General features: G+C 45.6%; 1 protein-coding gene across 2 annotated transcripts in view; it reads right to left on the bottom strand.

Moving 5' to 3' along the window:
- Window positions 1–13,594, bottom strand: part of MKRN1 (makorin ring finger protein 1) — an 18,425-nt gene extending 4,831 nt beyond the window's left edge. Inside the window, exons 1-6 of one of the 2 annotated variants that reach the window (XM_018570492.1) lie at window positions 13,400–13,594; window positions 11,404–11,532; window positions 9,514–9,725; window positions 7,070–7,293; window positions 5,880–6,094; window positions 569–679 (exon numbers count right to left, since the gene is read on the bottom strand). In XM_018570492.1, coding sequence (XP_018425994.1) covers window positions 569–679; window positions 5,880–6,094; window positions 7,070–7,293; window positions 9,514–9,725; window positions 11,404–11,532; window positions 13,400–13,518 — 1,010 coding nt within the window. In that variant the 5' untranslated portion in view covers window positions 13,519–13,594. The remainder of the gene's footprint in view (window positions 1–568; window positions 680–5,879; window positions 6,095–7,069; window positions 7,294–9,513; window positions 9,726–11,403; window positions 11,533–13,399) is intronic. The other variant, XM_018570493.1, reaches the window with a different exon arrangement.
- Window positions 13,595–16,184: the final 2,590 nt, after the last annotated feature.

The raw sequence follows: 16,184 nt of genomic DNA, 5'->3' as shown, positions 1-16,184 counted from the left end.
CTAGACAAACGCATGCTGTGACGCACGCATACGAACATGACTACACCACAAATTATGCACTGCAGTGCACACTGGCGTGAGAGTAATGATCTTAAGACCGTCATTTATGGTTAATTCTAAACTGATTAACTGTAAAGGCTTTTATTTTGCGTGTGGACACGCAACATTTTAAGGTTTGGCATGTTGTGGTATTTGTTAACTCAACACAACCTCATTTATAATATTTGATCAAAAACTGGGAATGGTATCGTGGTTGTGTGCACTAAAATTGAATTTCAGTGTATTTTGTACCAAATATATCAATTTGATTAACAGTGAAAACATAAAATTACAGATACAACCAATGTATTCTACAAGGTCTAGGCTTTAAGAGTTTAAAGTGAGTTTTCAATGTGCATTAAAAAAAATGGCTTGGGCAGCGAAAGGGTTAAAGCTGCCTTGATATAAAGATAGTTAGCTCGGACCTAAACAAGTGACAATAAAAAAATTGCATGCATTCAGATCAGGCTTTCCAAATCTCTCCCCAAGTGACCACATCATAAGATGTACAAAGCGGAAGTGACCTTACCTCATCGCTTCCTTGTATTTCTGGATCAGCTTTTGTTTCTCCTCTTTTTCCTCCACCCAGTACTCGCTTGGAATGACAAAGTTTGATGTGATGCGGCATTCTGGACATGACCTGCACAACAAAAGCTCAACATAAGTGTTTCAAAGGCAGCAAGTCACACTACAAAAGCTGCTTTATGTACATCACATAAAACAGCAAGACACTGCAGAGGTTTCCAGGGACTAGCGTGCCACCTTGCAGCAACATGTAAGAAAATACAATACACGGGTTGGTTTCATTGGCGCCTTGTTTTGACCAAGAGGGCTAGTTCATTTTATCACAAACGTAGGAATTCACACTGTTGTGTTATACTGCCACCTACAGGAGGATTTAGATACAAATATCTCACACCAATATGTGACTAGCTGCAACACTAAAAGTGGATATGAAAAAGGATTTGGAAACTGGCAAACAAAATCTAACCAGCCCGGCAGAACGCTCCCTAATCCCTACTACGTTTGGTGGAAAAGCAGTAAAAAGCAGAAGCACAGATACAGAGGGGTGGGACCTGTGTCGCACAATGGACTACAAGGAATAGATTTTATGGCAAGTATAAAAACCCAAATTTCTTTAGCTTTCATTGCAGGACAGATGAATTCAGAGACTGCTGGGACATCCAAAAGCAAAACTGAGGAGGTGGGCAACAATACAATAAGAGGCCCACAAAAAAAAAAAAGAAGAACTGGGCACTGCCTGCAGCACCTTGCATGAAAGTTGGCATCAGAAGCCTGAACTTCCACCTGGTAAAACTTGATGAGAATAGAAGCCCAGGAGGCAGAGAAGGAGAACCCCACAAGAAGCACTCCCAGATCTAGTAACGTAGACCTTAACAGGAAAGAGTGAAACCCAATCCTTAGGGCCATAAAGCATGAATGATGATCGTTCTGAGCCACCAAGAAATGCTGCGATGAGACGCTGATTCCCATCCACAGGGGAGACAGAGTTAGTCTTTCTAATGGAAGCCTACAGCACAAAGTACATCCAGGCAATAGGTGGGGGGATCTTTCGGTTGAACTGGAGCCGAACAGAGGGACAGAAGTACGGTGTGTAGGTGAAAAGCCAAAACCACCTTAGGAAGAAAGGAGGCTCCAGGCCTCAGCATCACCTTGCACCTTTGTAAGACCAGAAAAGGTTCTTTACTTTACAAAACTACCAGTTCAGACACATGCCTTGGAGAAATGATGGCAACAAGAAACACAATCTTGCGAGTGATAATATCCCTGATTGGTTCAAACAGTGGTTTGGTTTTTCAAATGCCATGAGAACCAAAAATTCAGATGACACGTAGTCATGAGGGAGCACACGAGGAGAGCCACGTGGTACTCAGGAATGCAGAAATGCTAATCCTGGTCCAATTGCAGAAAGCTCAGGATTTGTCCCACAGAGAATTTTCAGGAATTAAAATTTCTCTCCTAGCATCACATTCAGAGATGTCCCTATCCTCCCAAGACTTGGGCTTCAACAACCAATGCCGTTAAAGCTAGGGAGCCTGAAGCAGGATGGTAAACAGATCCTTGGGACAGAAGATCTGGACAATCTGGAGGAGTCTGCAGAGCATCTGCCAGGAGTTTGGGCAGGTCGGAGTACCACATCTCCTTGGGCCAGTTGGACCCATGAGGATCACAAGAATCGAGAGCGTCCACTGCTTCCACCAGAGGATGTCTTTACCTGGAGACAAACCTGTCATGTTTGTTGTTGAACCTGAAGGCCATGAATTTCACATCTGGTGTAGCCCATCTGTGGCAGGTCCTGAAACACCTCTTGGTGTAGGGTCTACACCCCCTGGTCCAGAAGATGTCAGCAGAGGAAGTCTGCCTGCCACCGGTTCACAGCTGTGGACAAGGCTGAGACATGAAGAATTGTTTGGGAGATAATTTTTTCTACCTCTCTTGCCACCAGAAGACTTCTAGTTCCACCTACATGGTTAATGAATGTAAACCACTTCTGTGGCATTGTCTAACTGAATCCTGACTGGATGACCCCCCCCCCAGTCAGTGTGTCCAGCATTGCAGGGACAGCCAAATCACCTGAAGCTCAAGATTGCTGATTGGGAAAGGAGATTCCACAAAGTCCCCTACACCAACATGGTGTCCAAGACACCTCCCCAGCCCGGTAGGCTGGCAATTGGAGTGGAACAGGGCAAATGGGACAGCCTTGAAAGAGGCTACCATCAGTCCCAGAACTCTTATGCAGAAGCAGAGTACGCGAGCACGTGTTCAGTGGGTCGCCACGTGACTTCTACTTTTCTAGGTGAGAGGCTCCTCAGCCTCCCCCTTGTGCAGCAATATCAGTTCTCACACCAAGCAGCCATTCAAAATATGCTGCCTGGCACTAAGTGTCAGCTTGATGTGGGGTGGGCTGGGGGAATGGCTGCGAGGGAGCTCCAGCCATACATGCATTGCTTACAGCTCCCTCGCATGTCCTGTAGAGGTGCCTGGACCGGGGGGTGATGTCACATTCTGGCTGCCAGCACCTCTACAGGGTGCACAAGGGAGCTGTGCATGCAATGCACATATGGATGGAGCTCCCTGACAGCACAGGAACCCACACTGGACCCCAGGCTGAGGATCCTCTTTAGTTCTCATAATGTAGGGAGACTGGGTGGATCTTAAAAAAAATAAATAAAAAAAAAATATCATTTTTTTGGAGTGTGTATGCGTCTGTGGCTGAGTGTTTTTTAAGGGCCCGTCCACACTAGTACAGTGCGTTAATCAAACAGTCCTGTGCAATTAACGCACTGTACCATGTAATCGCATCTCCTATGCGTTCAGGTGTGGGAGGTGCATTGCGTTGTCATTCATTTGATTGGCACCCCAAACGCACCTCCCGCCCACAGTTCAATCACCTGCATTGGAACGCGCAGTACCGTAATGCCGTGCGTTCCATTGCGGTGTGTCTTAGGTTGCAACTTAACGACCAAGGACAAATGTGGGTCCCGACATTACACAGGTTGAGAACCACTGATCTATAGGATGGGAACTACACACTATAGGGTGATTTTTACATGCAGTTCTGCAGCCCAGTACTTGAACAAGAATTCTCATGCTCACAGGAGACTCACCCGAGAAATAAGATGAGACGTCTAACAACCCAAGTAGTTCAAAGCTGGAGGCATGAGCTCCAAATGCTCCATAATAAAGCATCAGTTTAAATGGTAACCAAATCCCTTCTGATAGCATTCGCCCAATCATTTAAACTTTGGCAGAATAAAGTTGCTAACAGGGTAGGTTGCAAGGCAAGGAACAGAGTTTTAGAAAGGGCCTCTAACTGCCATGGTCAGTGGGGTCCTGAACACCGGTGGGGCCATCTACTTCAAGTTTTCAAACAGGTACAGGATAGATAGCCATTTGGAAGCAATGAACACCTTGTCAGTGTTCCCCTATTCTCCATAAAGAATAACAGGAAATAAAGGGTGCACTGAAATGGTCTTAGCAATCTTTGGGACCTTGAAAGAGCCTAGGTCGGGAGCTGCACTGGTAGAACCCTCAGGAACATTCTCTAAATTTTAAAGTGTTGGGAACCGTATCAATGAGAGCCACTAAGGTCTCTTTATGCTGGGAGTAATAGTAGCGGTCTGCGATTCCTCAGGTGTGACATCGTCCTTTAAGGACTTGAGACAATGCCTGATAGAATCTTGCGGATGAAGGCTCATAGGCTGCAGGCAAATCTTATATGGACTCTGCAGGGGAAGGCATTGAAGCATGTTTATGGCATCTTGGTCGTGGTCAGTAATTAAAGTGCCATATGACCCATATAAAACTTGCTTGACTGCGTTAAGATCCTTGCCCAGGATAGCGCCATGGAGGAGGTTATACCCAAAAAAAGGGAGGCCGAGGATGGTTATATAACATGGGTGCAAAAATTGAAAAAAGGGCCTCAGTCATGAAGGGGTTAAGCATAGGACTAAATTCCAGGCTGTCTGTGTTAGTGGATCGAGAGCTAGAGGCAGCGGGACTGATATCCATGCATCTATGCTCCTTCATGTTGTATTGCAAGGCAGACAGCAACATGGCTCAGGGTACTTGGCCAAGTCCTGAATACCTCCAGACCAGCAGCTAGCAGCAGAAGGGGGTTCAGGCAGCCAAAAGTAACCAGGTCACTGTAGGCAAGCAGCAGAGATAAAAACTAAAGATGGATCCATGTGTCACCTGCAGTCAGGAGCAGAGAAGGGAAGGTGTTTCGGCAACACTGAATGGCAGGAAAGGGTGCAGAGCGGATGAGGTACGTGCTCTGTTCCTCAGAGTTACCTCTTCCACAGTAAACCGACAGGAAGTGGGAATACTAAATGGTGCCCAGTGACCCTAGTAACAAGCAGCTTACAGTGCTCAGTCCACATTGCCTACTCATAAAAAGGACAACAGAGACAGGGTCACACCAGGGGCTGACTAAACAGTACACCCAAGTCTGGTTAGTTAGCCCCGGGGGTGACCCCGTCTCTGTCACACAAGTAGGGTCCTGGTATGGCCTCCAAAGCTAGTGCTGAGGAGCTGCCAATCCAGATAGAGTATAGATACTAGTTCAGCAGCTTGCAGAGGAATCTCAATTGAAGTGCAAAACTATAGCTAGCAAAAAGAAAGACATTGACTTTTTCTCAGAGAAAAGGCATTCATCCTCGCTAGGAAAAAACAGACATGCTGGGAGTGGGAGGGGTTATACCAGGTTGGTCGTGTCCAAACCGTCCTGTACAGGTCAGTATAACCCAATAGTCTCTGAATTCCTGTGTCCCTCAATGAACGCTAAAGAAAAATAAACTTACTGTGCTGACTATCTTTTAAAGCTAAACTCAAGCTTGCCCTTCAGTCTTGCAGTTTTACATGCTCCTCTTCAGTACTGACTATGATTTCACTGCACACTGGGAGCTTCTCATGGTATATTAGAAGCAATTCAGATAGAACCCACCTCATTTCCTGGCTGGAGGACATCTGGCATTATGTAGCCATTTCCTCCCCTGCCTGAAGGTCCCTGGGATGCCCCTTTTATTTATTGTATATTAGCTCTTTCAATCATGGAGGTTCAGCATTACATATTGGCCTTAGCAAATGCAACTTGCCTAGGAATGCCATATCCTCTAGACCAGGGATAGGCAACCTTGTGATGAACACAAAATATCAGGGGCATCCATTTACGTGCTCTCATAATTCTAATTATGCAAATTATAATATAGGTTAGATTTAGTGATCCAATCAGCTCTGCCATTTGGAACTCGGGAGATCTTTTTTGTTCAGTCTGGAGTGCTTCATAATGTGCTAGCATACATGACCAGATTACTCACTTGATGATCTTGCTCTCAAACTGCTTAGCACTCCTCCACCTCCGTATACACTTTAGACAGTAGGAGTGGTTACAGTTGGACAGTATTCCAAAACGCCGCTCGCTGAGGTTTGTTTTTTCATATACCACCTCCATGCAGATGCCGCACACAATGTCCTTACTGCGCTGGATGGCAAACGACAGCTCCATGTCTTTTTCATGTGCCTCGATGCAGGACTAGGTGAGAAAAAGAATACACTAAACTGGGAAACTACATTTTCACTGAGTACACATTCTGAGTTTTTACACAATCTGCAAGTCATTTCGGATCTGGCTTTCACATGCTGTGCCCTATATTCATGGCCACATTTCATATACACAATAGTAAAGGGTTAGGTTGATGTTTATGGGCACCCTTCTCTGCCAAAACTTTATTCTGACCAATGCTGCATGTGCATTGAGGAGCGGTCTTTGTTTAGACATGCGTTGCACATTTATATATTGTACAAATAAAGTTTAACATGTTTAAACAGATGATCTTCCTGTAATGTGCATTAAGCATATGCACAGCAACATTTTTGGGAAAACTCAAAACAGCTCAATTTTTTTTTTGGACTTTAAGCAGGACTATAGCATTTTAGCCCCATATAAAGAAAAATCACTGGCGGGTAGTCTTATTGCAGAAGACTCTCTGTATGCCTCTTCTACGATAAAGCTCCTCTTCTGCCTACTTGCAATATTCTACCCGAATGTACACTAAGCTGCACAAACCGCTCAGTGAGCACTCTCAGCATGCCTCGGATGCTGGGAAGACTTAACTCTTGTGTACATGTGCCGCTATGTCATCCTGCCCACCCAATTATGATGGGTGAAGATGTCAAAACCGCAAGAAGATTGGGCAAAGAGGTTAGCGGCAGCAATGGAGCATCGAGGGAGATTGCGGCTGTCACATCGCTGGAGGGATTGCATATTGTAGCCAAAAGCCACAGGGAAAAGCAGCAGACTTTAGTTCCACTGCCCTGCCAATTCAAAAATGAATGGACTGCTCTGACACAGCACACCTTAAACATGCACAAAGTGTGAATGGGTTCTTAAGAGTTAGAGGACATGAATCCTCCCATCTTTAGCTTTTCCCTACTGAGAAGATTCCTCATTGGGCTGGATGAACATGTAGATAAGTCAGAAATCCTTTTAAACAAAATAGTTTTGTACCTTAATGTGTTCTGACCTCTGAGACATGTCAGTGGGGTGGAGGACCTGTAGCCCGCACATGTCACATGGGTCTCCATGTAGGTAGACGCAGTTCTCTCCATAGCGGCATTCCCCCACTGCAGCATAAGGGCAAAGCTGCTTCTTCAGCTCGGGGTCGGCCGGCTGCTCTTTGTCCTCCTCTTGGGGCGACGTTCCCTGAGTGTCAGTGTCTGGACCAGACGGTGCTGAAAAGAAAAGAAATTCCCTTCACTTATAATTCTCAAACTGTATAATTTACAGATCATTCTGACCCATGCTTAGCTGGCTGCCAGTGTACCAGAAGCAAGCATCTCAGAGGTTGCCAAATGGGAAACACTCAGTTTATGTGTTAACGTTCTTAGCAAAATATAGAATGGCACAGTTCTCCTTAAAGCAGAACCCCAGCCAATAGCTTTTTTTTTTAGACAGTGTAGGGAAGTGTTAGAAGCCGTGCCAATTTTCTTTTCCAATTATTTTGCCCCCTTTGTGAAGATTTACCCACAATCCCTGTCCCGGAGAACATACAGTAACTGAGTGGAAAGCTCCCATTTGGAGGCACAGTGAAGACATTTAGGAGCAAAATCTAATGAAGCAAGTTCAGTTTTGCCCAGTGATGGGTGGCCAGTTTGACCAATAGGGAAGTGCAGTAGCCAAAATGTGGGGGGACCAAGCTTGACTTTAACAAGGAAAAAAAAATAAAGGATTTTACATAATTTAATCTAAATCTCTGGATCTACTATTATTTATAAATTACGTTTTGAAGTGCCCAGGTTTGTGACAGGTTGTCTTTAAAGTGAACCTGTAGCTTCCTAATACACAGAGATTCAACACACTGGGACCCTTTCCTCCCTTGAACCCACCAGCAAATAGAGACCCTCAAGAGGGCTGAAATCCAAGGCAGTACCAGCTATCCCGGGCACAGAAGAGGAGGAGAGCTCCGATACAACCTCTGCACATGAGAAGATTTTGAGAAGTGCCTGAATGATCTAGTAATATCTCCCTGGACCAGGGACAGGCAATTAAAAAAGACTGGCAGAGAGGGCTAGGGGCCTACAATATAGCTGTGGTGCACTTACACTTTAACGCAGGCAGCTCCAGATGCTTGACTGCATCCTAAAAATTGCAAACAATGCCAAGAAATGACAATGGTTGCCCATGGTTCTTATAATAAAGCCAAGCTTGTTTCCAGAGTAGCAGGGATATTTATATATAAATAAAAGAGGAATGCATGCAGGCATTGGAAGATTCCTGCTTTCACATTGACAGATTACAACAGGCCACAAGTCCTCTTTGAAGTGTACCCGACAAGCACATATAAATAGAAACCTGAAACTTGCTGTTACTCTGCAAAATTGTGAACCTGTTTTTTCCTACCCCAAGAAGGAACTTGAGCACTCAGATGTTATAATGGGTAATTTTCTAGTACATCAGTGTGGCAAAAGCAAAAAAGGCACAATTTACATAGCCCCACCCACATTCTTGACATATTTTCCCAGACTGGGGCCCACAGACTTGTCCTTATATGCATGCAATAGATCACATTACTGAGCAGTATAACCACAAGTAACAAATTAAAAAGAACCCCGCACATCTCACTGATAATTTGTGTCACCTTCACCAAAGGTAAAAAGAATAAGAAAACATACATAAAAAAAGTTCGTAATCTCTAGAGATTCCACTCTGCAGGAAATAAATGGTCTCCCCCATCAACTCACCGCACACCCCAGGAAGAGATACCATTCAGATCAAATAATATAATATGTTGTTAATGCAAAACTATCACAACAGTAACATCAAGTGTATTTGCAGTTCAGTCATGAGACTCACATGATGTGACTCTAGATAAGCAACCAACAAAAATAAATCCATTTATTAGCAATGGGCAGACTAAGACATGAGGAATGGATAGGCATCCTGGGTGACATAGTAAACAGGTATGCTCACAGCTATGGGGGGCATAAAACAAACACTTCACTATGACCCACTTAACCTGTGTACCCCATACTGAGATTTTTTTTTCTGTCATATTTAATTGCTACCTCTATAGAAGAATCTTAACTTCCTGTTTTGTCTGACACATAGCAGGAAGCAAAATGATATCTTTTTCATGGGGGTCACAGGTAGCATGATCCTGACAGAAGTTCTAACCCCTTTTCACTATATTAGAAATCTCCCAATTGGGTAGATGTTTTCCTCACTTCCTGTCCCGTCAGACACCCACCACATCAGGAAGGAGAGATTTCCCACATCAGGACACAGACTGCAATATGGAAGAGTGCTGAACTGTGCACATGGAGGATGCTCACAGCTATGTGGGGCATAAAACGGAGATTATGGTTTTTGGCAGGAGTTCAACTTTAATGCTAGTGCATAGATTGATTTTTCTTATGCTGCATGAAAGGAGATGCCCCCTCCCAAATTATTACCACGTCCGCAGTAAAGTTGCCCCGGCACAAACTCCACGGCATTGACCCAGTCTTCAGATTTTGAAACCCCTGCCGCCAGGTCACTCGCTGCCAAGTCAGCTGCCTTACTGTTTATGCTGCCGCTGGTTTCCGGGAGGGAGTTCAGGGGGCAGATCAGTGCTACAGAGGTATCGCTGATAACTTCTGGCTTTAGTGGTTTTGTGTGTTCGTATCTTAAAAAAAAAGGAAGAACAAACAAAAATTACTATTGTGCATCCTTACAAAGAGTTACAATAGATCGAAAACACAAATATTGAATCCAAACTAAACCAAAACGTGAAGCACTTCCTGTCTTTGGGTGACAATGCTTGCTCAGCTGAAGTGTTGTCACCCTTTCCTGCATACTCATATATTACACAAGCAGTACACCTCTCCCTTTAGAAATGAATACTCTTTATTTGGCAATCACTGTCAAGAGAAAGTAAAGTGCAGGAGTGCGCAAAATGTTTAGTTGTCAAAAGAACAGCAAGAAGTGCATCTCTCTTATTAGCAGCCCCATGACAAACACTGCTGGATATCAGCTATGCAAGCATTAGTGTCTAGCATTAGTGTTTCAGTGTTTAACCTGCTATAGACAATTTCACTGTCGGCTCCTAACCCCCGACAAGACCAGGGCAGTCTCTTCTTACTCTACTGCAGTGTGAGGAGGAAAGTGTGTCCAACAAGTGCACAGTACACAGCTCTATAGCTTACAGACAGCAGTGTACTCTGCACATCTTCCCTCAGCACACTGCAGTAGCACAATCAAAGCTCCTCCACATGCTGGACAAAACTCCTCAGGACCTCACATTGTGACAGAAGGGGAAGGAAGCTGTTGTCAGTTTTCAGAGACAGTACTTTATTAGCAGGCAGGTCGTCTGTGGGGAGTTGAGTTATGGACAGGTAGAAGGGGGGCAGTGTGGCAGAGAGGGAACACTTGCACCATGTGAAGAAGCGCCAGAAAAAGAAAGCCTGTCTACCCATAGAATGCTGTGCTGTGGGAGACGGGGAATGTAAAGTCCCATTAGGGAAGTGGTAAAGTAGATTTTAATGTTTTTTAAAGAAAATAATTTGTTATTTAAAGAGACGTGGTCACCTTTTCCATTCAGGGTAAAGTTGACAGTGTCTTTGCGAAGGGACCCTGGACCCACCTATACTCACCTTGGCAGCATTTTTTCACCACTCCTTCCTGTTTTGCAGCCAGTGACAATACCCGGTGCTTTCAGGTAAGGGAAACATGTGGCCTCCTCCCAAATAAAAGTGCTGGGCTCTAGTACCAAATCACTAAGTCAGAGCACTACCACATGACACAGGCAGTGATGTTACTACTCGCTATAGAATCTGACAATAGGGATTTTAGTGCTGTCTGCAATGGCGGAGTGGCAGGGGAGCACTGGCAAGTGAAGTAATCAGTGGGACCAGGGAACCCTTTGCCCTGCATAGGACAAGGACAACATATGTTTAAAGAGTGACTAGCGTGCCTCGAGTGAAGTGTTCTGAATGTAAAGATCTGTAAAGGTGCCCATAGACTGTTCGAATTTCGGACGGTTTTTGAGGAACCAGACAAAATTTGCAGTGTGTGCCGCTGACAGCACCCTATCGATCGGCATCCCTTGCAGGAGCCAGTGAGAAAATCTTCAATCGACCAGAGCCTGCAGCCAATGAGCTGCCCTCTCTGGTTGGGTATTCTGACAGGTGCCGGTGGCACCGGTCGGATTTCCTCGATCGACGCGCTGTTTATATTTATGGAGGAATCGGGTCTATTTGTTTCGTTCAGCCTGCGGATTGAACGAAAATAATAGATCAGTGTATGGCCTAAGAGTGAAAAATACCCCTACTGCCCACACAACAGTATTGTCCCTGCTCCCTCACCTGCAGTGGTCTCCGTAAGCACAGCATCCTCGTTGATAATATCTGCAGATCATACTGGAGCGGCTGGTGGAGAGATCGTGCGAATAGCGGCAGTTGTTTCCTTCTTTGCAGACGCCGTGCATGAAATATCTGAAATATACAAGGATTAGTAAATAACTGCAGCCAGAAAAAAAGGAAGACCTTGTTTTGTATGGTCAGTACAAAAGTTCACAAGGCATTCGCTTTCTTATGCATAGAGTTCACTTTCCTCTTAGCTGCCAGTCAGGAAACCACCAAACAGAAAGGACCAAACCCCAGGCAGATGAAATCCACACATGAATGCAGCTTTGTAATCATTGTTACAGCATTTCATGTCTAGAACTGGATCCACTCTGTGCATGCTCAAGTGAGTAAGGTCCAATTGGACCTTACTCACTCCTCATGATCTCACCTACCACCCCATCCCTTCCTGCTTCCCTAGCCCTGCACTCGCTTTTTTGTTTGACTTTCTGCCTAATTTCAGAGAATAGTTTTACAAAGCTGACTTGTCGAGAAGTCTTCATTATCTTGAATAACCTAAATGCAACTACCAGCTGTAAGTATTGGAGGAATAAAATATACTCTTGCCAATACTTAAAGCCGGCATTGGACACTACGGCTGTCACACGCCGGCTCTATATACCGAGAGCTGAGTGATCATGTGACCACTGGAAGCCCAGCTCATGGCTCCTCCCTACAGAGAGCAGTGACTGTCAGTATACTTCCTGTGACTCAAAAGAGAAGTAAAGCCAAAAAAAGTTTACAATTACCTTTTTTAATAATAAAAATAAAAAAAGATATAATAATAAAAGATCACTATAATAAAAGATCACTTTATAGATCTAAAAGTTAAAACTAAATGCGATTACAGCTTTCCTTTAATAGAATTCAGAGACACCGGTTTCCACACCACCAATTTCCTGACAACTTCAGCTTAGTTCCACTTTTTTGGAGGAACTCTTTCTGGTTATAGACTTTACTGTCCTGGAGATAGTATATGACCTGGAAATAACAGAGTGGCAGCTTCCATTCTACTACGAAGGGTCTGAGGCTTATTTATTTACATGGACAGGCCACTGAATGTCACACAAATGCTGACAGATTGGCCCATTCATGAAGCAACTCGGAGTCATTTTTCCAATGCTCATTTTCCCTACAATTCTCGATTTTCTTTTACATTTTGCAAATTGCATACACCACATTAAAGTCAGCCTGATGCCCACACAGGGCAAAGCAACAGATTTTAAAGTGTATCTAAACCCAAGCACAAAAATGTCATATATATTGCAGCTTACCAGGCCTGGGATGTGGTGGCTGCATTTGGGGTTTTTTCTTCTTCTTTATTTTGCCTGCCAGTAACGACGCACTTCCTGCCCTAGGGTGACAACAGTCACTGTACTGCATCTATGAAGGAACAGTGTTGTCACCCCAGGACAGGAAGTGCTACAGACAACCCCTCTTCCTAGCTCTATAACATACGGTAGAGTTGTACTGTAGTTCAGAGGTGCCACATGCTGATCCAGAGACTAATAAGCACACACCCTGGCGACTAATATAGCTCCCCTCCAGGGACTGATGCAGGACCCCTCTAAGGACTACACTGAGCAGCCAGGTGCAGTTCCAGAAAATAGTGAAAGCAACCAGGCGTACCATTACACGGGGCATGGCAACCGGGCGTACCATTACACGGGGCATGGCAACCGGGCGCACGCACCATTACATGGGGCATGTTAACCGGGCGTATCATTACACGGGACATGGCAACAGGGCTACCATTACACGGGGCATGGCAACCGAGCGTACCATTACATGGGGCATGGCAACCGGGCGTATTATTATAGGGGGTATGGTAACCGGGTGTATTATTATATGAGGTATGGTAACATCCCAAAACACAAGAGCATCTCCAGGACATAACCTGTGGGTGTCCCTTGACAGTAACCCCCCCCTGCCACTAAGCTCCGCCCCCTACTCTTACCTGCAGGTCACCTGCCTTGTCCAGCCGCTCGCGGGGGGATTGTCCGGGAACGTGGGAAGGGGGCTCTTCCCTGCCGCCACTGATGTCAGAGCTACAGGTGCCGCCGCTGCCTCCGCCATTCCTGTTTATCCCCCCCCTCCACAACACACCGGAACTTCCGGGTTCTCCTGTTTCCGGGTGTGGGCGGAGCGTACCCACACCAAAACTTCCGCTCAAACACAGCGCCGAAGCCGAGGGGCGGGACTAATCTAAACCACGCCCTCTTAACGCCACTGACAGGTATGGTTTCCCGCCTGTGCGAGGGATGGGGCACTCTGCTTCGCCCCGCCCACCAAAAAAATGAGACGACGTAGGTAGCCCTGCCCACAACATGTTGTGACGGAATGGCAGCTGGCTGAAGTTGCCTGTAAGACAACTCCTCATCTGAATATACATTTTACAGTAGATGATGCGTCTTAACTTCTTGTGTGTCCTTCACACCTCCAGCCAGCTTGTTCTGACTATCACCACAGTTGTCAGGTTCTCTTTGTGAACCTTTGGAAACGCCAAGCTTTCCAGTCCCCAGTGACATGTCCGAAAACGCTCTTTTTTTCCGAATTACATTCTACTAAAACTGCAAAGAAGACAATGGTAGCACCTGTTCTGGTGACCGCTACCTAAGAGGGGGTTTCCTGTCACTTTGGAAAGATTTCCTGTTGTGTCTCTTGGACAGGAAGTGAAGAAAAAGCTCCCCAAGGGGACACAGACAGCAATTCTATTACCAGGACGGGGTTTTAACCCTTTCCTACTCAATCCAGCACTATAAGGTCTCATTCACACTGCCGCGCATGTACGTGCGTATTGTACCATATGCAACATATGCAAATAAATGGCTCCATACACACAGCCGCGTATGGAGCCATATATTTGCGCAGCGTATACCGTATTTTTCCATCTCTAAGACGCCCCCATGTATAGGACGCCCCCCACTTTGCTTACCCAAAATTCAGAAATCAATATTTTCCATGCTCTTTTGCATAACTGATTACATCGAGTTTAAATTTTGCAGAGTAAGACAGCCGCTTCCTGGTTATGGGCTCAGAATGCTCCGACATTATCGCTCCCTGTTGCATCTGGGCACTGGCTACACGCTCTCCGCTGCATCAGCTGACGTTGGGTACATAAGGCTCATGATTGGAGGAAACCTGTTAGCTTGTCTCTGCAATCGGAAGTTTCACTCGTGAGGCACGTTTGCAGAGGTATCGTCAGTTTCGCAACCGCGGTTCTCCTCTCGGCCCCCCGTGTATAAGACGCCCCTCCATTTTTAGGTCAATATTTTTATGAAAATGTATAGTCTTATACACGCAAAAACAGAATGGAACAGAGATGCGTCCCGGCAGCGTATTTACGCACATATACGCGTGTTTACGTGCGTACAGCACATTAAAAATTCCATTACGAGTGATGCATTCTGGGATTGCATATAGTGCACACATATACGCGCATAGACGCTCGTATAGACGCATATATACGCAATATACAATTTTGCTTGCGTTGTGTGTGAATGAGGCCTAAACAAAACCCTTTGGCTTTATAAACACTATAAAATAGATTAAAATCCAATCACTGAGGGCCCATTGACACCATATGCATTGGCTAGCGTTGCTCACCGCAGTGCTGGCGCACAGCCTAGGCCAGTGGTGGTGAACCTTGGCACTCCAGCTGTGCCAAAACTACAAATCCCAACATGAATCTGCCTCTGGGAGTTATGTCTGTGGCTGTCAGAGTCTTGCAACGCCTCATGGGACTTGTAGTTTCAAAACAGCTGGAGTGCCAAGGTTCACCACCACTGGACTAGGCCATGTGCATCTTGTCCTCTAGTTTCAGTTCCATGCAATGCAATGCTCAAAAAAAGAGGGAAATTCATAAAGACTGGAGCAGTTGCCCATGGCAACCAATCAGCTTCTCTCTTCAGTTCAGTTAAGCTTTGAAAATGAAAGAGAAGCAAATGCCCCCTGTCGTGAGAGCGTTAGGTAACCATGCAGCAGAGAAGTAGGGATGTGCAACTATGCGTTCTCCTAGTTCTCAGACCCACTGTCAATCAGAATAATTAGTCATAGAGTTATTGTCAAGTTAGGTCCGTGATGCGTGCATCGAAGACAAACTTCACCCCTGTGAACAAAAAAAGTGAACCTTGAAATCACAGCACACTAAAAAAAAAAAGTGCACGAGGGTGCTTTTGGACCTTCTCCAAAGAGGAAGGGCCACAATTTCCTGACCTCCCGGGGCGCAAGGCTCCTGATAGGGGCAAGAACAACTACCCGAAGGCCGACGGACCCCTCTCCTCATGGACCTGCTGAAACCGGTCCACCGAGTACTGGGTTGAGCTCCCCGGAAGAGAAACCCCCCCGAGTGGAAGGAGACAGGCGGTCCCTATGAGGGTCACAGAATCTCCTCCCTGACATCAGGAAAGGGCCCCCGAAGGTACCCGCACCCTCCGTCTTCTGTGAAGTAAAAATCTATCAAAAAAGTGCGTAACATAAATAAAGTGCCAGCACACCAAGCAATAGTGCCGGGAAGCCCCCCTCGCCGGTGAGAGACCTCCCAAACACAACCTTTACTCCAGCGAGTACTAAGTAACCATCCCCCGAAAGGAACGGTTCTTTTCCCCACCGGAAACTGATAAGAACAGATACTACACTGAATCTTAGCCAAAAGGCCAAGAAGCGAATTGTCAAGTTGACTGATGCCTAAGCTTCAAAAAGTCTGGTCACAAAAGGGTTAAACAAAGTGCACGTATCCCTTT

This window comes from Nanorana parkeri, unplaced genomic scaffold, assembly GCF_000935625.1.
Source record: "Nanorana parkeri isolate BGI_ZX_2015 unplaced genomic scaffold, ASM93562v1 scaffold1542, whole genome shotgun sequence".
In the NCBI taxonomy this organism is placed as follows: domain Eukaryota; kingdom Metazoa; phylum Chordata; class Amphibia; order Anura; family Dicroglossidae; genus Nanorana; species Nanorana parkeri.
Note: the sequence above shows the minus strand (reverse complement) of the source record. Positions and strands in the feature narration are given on the sequence as shown.